At 48.7% G+C, this 6495-nt stretch overlaps 1 protein-coding gene across 1 annotated transcript in view; it reads left to right on the top strand.

Moving 5' to 3' along the window:
* Positions 1-6146: 6146 nt before the first annotated feature.
* Positions 6147-6495, top strand: part of LOC107125844 (interferon-inducible GTPase 5-like) — a 1665-nt gene continuing 1316 nt past the window's right edge. Inside the window, exon 1 of the mRNA XM_015429305.1 lies at positions 6147-6471. Coding sequence (XP_015284791.1) covers positions 6158-6471 — 314 coding nt within the window. The 5' untranslated portion in view covers positions 6147-6157. The remainder of the gene's footprint in view (positions 6472-6495) is intronic.

Here is a 6495-nt window from a genome sequence, read left to right as displayed (position 1 = left end):
TTTCTTGCTTTCGAACTGCTAGGTTGGCAGGAGCTGGAACTAGAGACGGGAGCTCACTCCGTCATGCGGCACACTCGGGTCTCGAACTGCTGAACTACTGACCTTCCACAGCCTGCCGTTCAGCATCTTAACCACTCCTCTCTTTATTTGAGAAGTACACTTTGGATAGGAAAGAGCAGAGACTGATAGATTGCTAACTTACTAACTAAAGGATGCAGGCAAATGGCAAGAGGTCCATCTGCCACATGGTGCCAAGAGAGGGCCACCTGTCCCTCTCGTGGTGTGTGCAGCCAGAGAGAGCAACTCTTCATTCAGAGTGAGAGAGAAGCAGGAAAGGGAAACTGGTCCCTGAGATTACAATCTGCATGTCAGAGAGGACAGGGGCAGAAAAGCAGATACAGGGAGCACAGGGTTGTCGTTGTCAGCATCCCCTCAACCTTCTCCCCCGTGGTGGTGGTGGGGAGCTACTGCTGGCATCTGGGAAACCCGGGAACCAAGAAGCGCTCCATAAGGACTGGTATTAGGGTTGCCAAGGTGTTTTCGAGCCAGAGCGGGGGGCTCCCGGCTGGCGTCTGCAGAGTGTGTGCGCGCGCTGCATGCACGTCACCCGGAAGTGACGTGACGACGCCAGACACGCTGGGGGCGGGGCCACAGCCATCTGAGGGGAAACCATAGAGTTTTCCCTCGGATGACCGTGGCCCCGCCCCCAGCATGCCCGGCGGCGTCACGTCACAGCCGGGTGACGTGCACGTCAGGGTGGGGTTCCTCCCGGGGCCCGATCCGCTGGCGGCGGGGAACGGGCCCCCCAGGGGGACTTGGTAAGCCAAGCAGGTATACCTAGCTCTCTCTCAGTTTTCTCTGTGGAAGATGCTGGTTCAAGGAACAGGCTGCACAACACAATTACAAATTACTCATGGAAATCTAAAACCTCCTTAAGCATAAGGTAGTTCTGCCACCAGGTCCTTTAGTGGTTCCCAACAACTCTGGAATAAAAGACCAAACTTCCAGACTGGTTATGGAACTTAATACACAAGGTCAGTCCTGCAGAGTAGTCCACAGACGGAGCTACTAATAGCAGTAGTTCAGGGTCCAAGGCAACAGATTTAGCCTTTGAGGTTCGAGAAGCACAAATGCCACGACAGAGTAAAAATACAATGTGTTTATTAATGTACTCTAAAACACGGACTTTAGCAGCGAAGGAAAACAAAAGCTCTCTGCTTCACCAGCATAACGAATACTTACAAAAGCAGCTGCAAAGGTATCATTCCAAGGTTCAAGGAGTTACAATAGTCCAAGATAACATGAGGTTCCAAGTAAAGCCCATCCGGGTGGAATCAAGACATGACGCCAGGTTGTAGGTTTGCTCTGGGACTACTGGCCAGCCTAGGCTTCATAATCCCACACCACAGACTGAAGCCTTATTTTATAGAAGAAAAGGGATCTCTGACCAGTCTAGGCCTTTGACCAGTCACAGACCAGAGAAGTGATGTCATCTTCTCCTTGTTACTAAGGCAAGTGGTATCCCATAATACTTCTGAGTAAGAGAATCGAAACCTATACTGCAGTTTAAGGGTCCAATACTCCAACACATAGGTGCTAATCGTTCTGGAATGTGCTAATTGGTTGATTGCTCTCAGGCCAGCACTAAGCAGTACGGGCAGCTGCAAGCAGTCAAGGTCACAGTTCTTCTTCCTTATCTGAGTCTCTAGGGAAAGTTTTGATGCAAACTCCCTCCAGGCCTCTAAGCCCTCCCACCTGCACCGACCCGGCTGGTAGGAGAGGAGCCTTTTGTTCAGTAGAGCTGGTCTTCGGGGAGAGACCGGGATTCCCCTGCTTTACCGCCCACCCCGGTCGCTTTCTTTCCTGGATTCCACAGCCGCCTTTTCCCCCAGTCGTGGGGCAGATGTGCCCGCGGGCGCATCTGAAGTCCCCGTTTGCTCGCGTTGCCGCGGAGGCGGCGCCGGACCAACTTTTTGCAGGCGTTTTGAAGACCGCTTGTGCGTTTTGGGTGGGTGTGCCGGGGTGGTGGTGGGGGGAACTTGGGGGTCTTCAGTGCAGCGCTTTCCCTGTCCCTCCTTGGGCCCTCTGGAGAGAGACCCACCCTGCGCTCTAGGGCTTGGTTCTGCCGCCCCATCGATGCGCCCAGGGCTGGAAAGGGGACGAGATTGTAGTGTCAGATTGGCAGGCGGGGGAGATTTGGGGAAGGGGAGGGGCGAAGGAAAGGAGGATCCCATCGTGGCTTCTTACTGTCAGGCTGCATTTTAGGAGGGGAGGGCTCTCAGACTAGGGATGCATGACAAGGGATGGAGCGGAAGGATCCGGTTGCCAACAGGCCAGGAGAAAAATGCCCCCCCCTCCTAAGGGTGTGAAAATTCCGGATCCCAAATTGTAGTAGGCCTTGCCTGTTGAGGCCACTAGTTTGAAATAAAGGCATTACTAGTAGCTGTATTTTAACTGATGTATTTTCGTTGTTTTTTAACAGTTTGTATATTATCTATGATGGGGGGGGGGACCCCAGCCTGCTATGCGGGGAGGACAGGATACAAATCTAACAAAATAAATAGAATGGGCAGTCAGAAGTTTAGAATTCACCAGTTCGGGGTCCCCAAGGCCTGAAAACCTTGTGGACCTCAAAGGTGTTAAAAGGTAAAGGTTCCCTTGCTCGAGTCCGACTCTAGGGTTGCGGTGCTCATCTCCGTTTCAAAGCCGAACAGCCAGCGCTGTCCGAAGACGTTTCCGTGGTCATGTAGCCGGCATGACTAAACACCAAGGCGCACGGAACGGAATTAGATAAGCATATGGAGCAGAGGTCCATCAGTGGCTATTAGCCACAAGGTATAGATAGGGACTCTGGGGCAAGTGATGCTCTGTCATCTTGGTGCTTGGGGGGGGTCAACAGTGGGAGGGCTTCTAATGTCCTGGCCCCACTGGTGGACCTCCTGATGGCACTGGTATTTCTGGCCACTGTGGGATACAGAGTGTTGGACTGGATGGGCCTTTGGCCTGATCCAACATTGGCATCTCTTATGTTCTTATGTTCTTATGAATCCTGGGATATGCAAGGTGTTGCCATTCACAAGCGAAACAGGGAATGCCACCGCCCAGCCAAATCTCAATACATCACAGCTCTGTTCAAATGATACATGTAAGTACAGGATCAGCACTCAAGGGCAGAAGAACAAAAGTGAGCATGTTAGCCCTGTTCCCCAGTGTCAAATGTGCCGACCACAGCACTGCCTCCATGAATTTGTTTCACATGGAAGCTCTCTTACAGTAATCCTAAACAGGTTTACTTAGAATCCTAATCAGATCTATCAGCGGTGCTTACTCCCAGGAAAGTGTCCTTAGAGTTGCACTGTGGGTTGGCCCCACAGTTATGTAACACATTCATTGCTAGTTGTGTGCATCATTATTGATCACTGCATGCTGCTCAAAATTACACTTAGGGCCAAATTAGATGTGGAGACAGGAGATCAATGAATGGATCTTCTGCTGTCCTTTAAACTTTACATGGCAGATCTCGCAGAGCTCTGATTCAGACCACTGTTAAATAGTGGGTTTAACATGGCAGAGGCGAAGGCAGAGTGATTTCAACAAGCAACAATTTATTACATCTCAACAGGAATGCTTTACATGGGGCAACTGCCCTAACTATATACACCTGAGCCACTCCCAGCCCCCATGCAGTTGGTGAGTTCAAACGGCCTCCAGATTGGCTGGCTGCCCTCGGGGGCCAATCTGCAGGCAGCTTCCAGGATCCTGCCTGCCTTTGTTCTGGAGCTTTAAGCTCCAACTAGGTGGCCTGCCCAGACATGCCTCCCCACTCTCCATCTAGGTGGCCTCCCTGACAAGTCCAGGCATGCCTCCTTATGCTGGCTACTAGCACCCGGAGCAGTTAAGCCTGAGTGGAAGATTGCACATGTCCAGACATAACACCCATGCCATTTTCTTTGTCATCTGAATTGCTTCCTGGGGATTCATATAATGGAAAAGGTATATACTTCAGCCAGTGAATACTTCAGCCAGTTTTTTTGTGGGCCAACCAATGTTCCCTCTAATCTGTGGAGTCTTGTGAGCAAAAAATCTACTCTGTGAACTACTGGCATCCCCCCCCCCAATAGCTAGCAATCCAAAATAGTCCAGTGGAGCCTGAGCAGTGAGTGTTGCCTTCTGACACACTTCCGGTGATGCCAGGGGGTGTCACATATGCAAATAAGTTATGCTAATAAGTTATGCTAATGAGCTCCTACACCTCCTTTTCTACAAAATGACCCCTGCTCTTTTCTACTGCTACAGACAAACAACAGCTACCTGTATTCACCTGTCTGTCAAAAACTAATGCCCTGAAACTGTTGTTGGTCACTAAGATGCAAACTGGGCTCAAATCTAACTCTTCTTCTGGGGACTCATAAGGCTTTTCTCTGAAACTGGATTGTTGCTGTGGTTAATGTTGTGGGGCAAGCTGGGGAAAGACACTGTGTGCTTTGGGGAGGGGAGGGGAGGGGCTACATACTAAACAGCTGACCTTCCCCGTTCAGTCTTTACAAGGGAAAGCCTGTTGGCCCGATTTGCTGCACTGCGTTACTCACACGGAACACGGGGTGGGGTGGGGGGTTCTTCACACCCAAGGCCAGAATCCTGGGCATTGTTTTATACCTCACATGATGTCCCAGTCCTTGCTGAACTTGTGGGCGCTTTTGAGAAGAGGTAGCGGGTGCCATAGCAAAGTGTAAACTGGGAGGGGGCGTGGCTCGATGGCAGAGCATCTGCTTGGCGTGCAGAAGGTCCCAGGTTCAATCCCCGGCTGAGAAGACCCCGTAGCAGGTGATGTGAAAGACCTCTCCCTGAGACCCTGGAGAGCTGTTGCCAGTCTGAGTAGACAGCACTGACCTTGATGGCTGGTGGTCTGATTCAGTACAGACCAGTGTTCCCTCTAAGCTGAGTTAGTGTGAGCTAGCTCACAGTTTTTTAGCCTCCAGCTCACACGTTTTTGTCTCAGCTCAGGAAGGAGGGCTCCTGAGCAACCTAATTTATGCAGCAGCCAAATTGCTCGCTCACAGCGTTAATGCCAGTAGCTCACAAAGTAGAATTTTTGCTCACAAGACTCCACAGTTTAGAGGGAACACTGGTACAGACTAATGCTTTGTTTCAGTTCTGTCTTTAGATTTCTAGTTGGTTGTAGTTTTTAGTTGGTTGTAGTTTTTAGTTGGTTGTAGTTTTTAGTAAATGCAAATAAAAAATTCCCTACGGGGGGCCATAAAAAAAAAAGATTTCTAGTAGGTTGTACAACTGAAATGTTACTTCATTGTTTATTGGCTATCCCATCCTGTGGATTGCAATGACCTGCACTGTGTGATCCACCTTGAGTGCCAGCAGGAAAGGCAGACTATAAAATAACATTAATTTTTTTTTTAATGTAGAACAGATAGAGATGTAAAATTTCTGGAAATTTTGAAGCTCAGAAACCCCCCCCCCCCCGGGTTTTTTCCGGTTTTTTTCGGGGGGGGTTTTTTTTCGGGGGGAAACGGAAATTTTTGGAAAAATTGAAAAAAATGCTACATTAGCATTTCTTTTGTCTTTTCTAGATTGAAAGTCATTCTGTTACTTTAGGAACATAAAATATGACTATGGACATTTTTACTTGGCATGAAATTATCACAACTAGCATATTAAAAATATAGTGTATCCAAACAATTATTACAAACAGAATACCCACCCACATGCAAAAACAAAACTGAAACTTTTTTATTTTCTTCTGACAATCGCACCTCCTAAAGGAAGAAATGCATCTTGTTCTTGCATTGGAGAGTTCAGTTTGTAACCTAGGACTTGCTTGTCCTCAGTGCACAGAAATTAGATCAATCTGATACCATATATATATATATTAGAAATGATTTGGAAAATGTTTGAACACCTTGTCTTAAAATATTTTATTCATCATGTTAAAATAAAATGTTCCATAATCATTTTTTCCCTTTTTCAATTTTTCCAATTTTTCGGAAAAAAACAAAAAGGCTTCAGGAATTTTTCCGTTTTTTTTCCGGGCCTTCACATCTCTAAGAACAGACAATTTTCTTGCTTGTAAAACGGTGTTAGGAACCGGTGAAGCTAAAACCTCCCTCCTCCTTTTCACTGCAGAACATCCAGAGCTACAGCCATGGAAGAATTTCAGCTCCCTATTCATCAGGAGACTCTGTCTAACGCCCTCTCCATGGTGGAAGCGAAACCGCTGCATTATTTTAGCAACGTGCTGCTCAATGTCGCCGTAGTGGGTGAGCCGGGCTCGGGGAAGTCCTCCTTCATCAACAACATGCTGGGCAAACGTGCAGATAAGCCGGGCGCCGCTCAGACTGGCATCCAGACGATGAAGGCCAGGGGTTACCCGCATCCATCACTTCCGCAGGTCATCCTCTGGGACCTGCCTGGGAGAGAACACTCTGCTCTCGGCTCCTGCACCAATCAGGTGGATCTGAACCGCATTGACTTCTTCATCAT

The sequence above is a fragment of the Gekko japonicus genome, unplaced genomic scaffold (genome assembly GCF_001447785.1).
Source record: "Gekko japonicus isolate JY-2015 unplaced genomic scaffold, Gekko_japonicus_V1.1 scaffold4968, whole genome shotgun sequence".
NCBI lineage: Eukaryota > Metazoa > Chordata > Lepidosauria > Squamata > Gekkonidae > Gekko > Gekko japonicus.
This window is presented reverse-complemented; position numbering and strand designations above follow the sequence as displayed.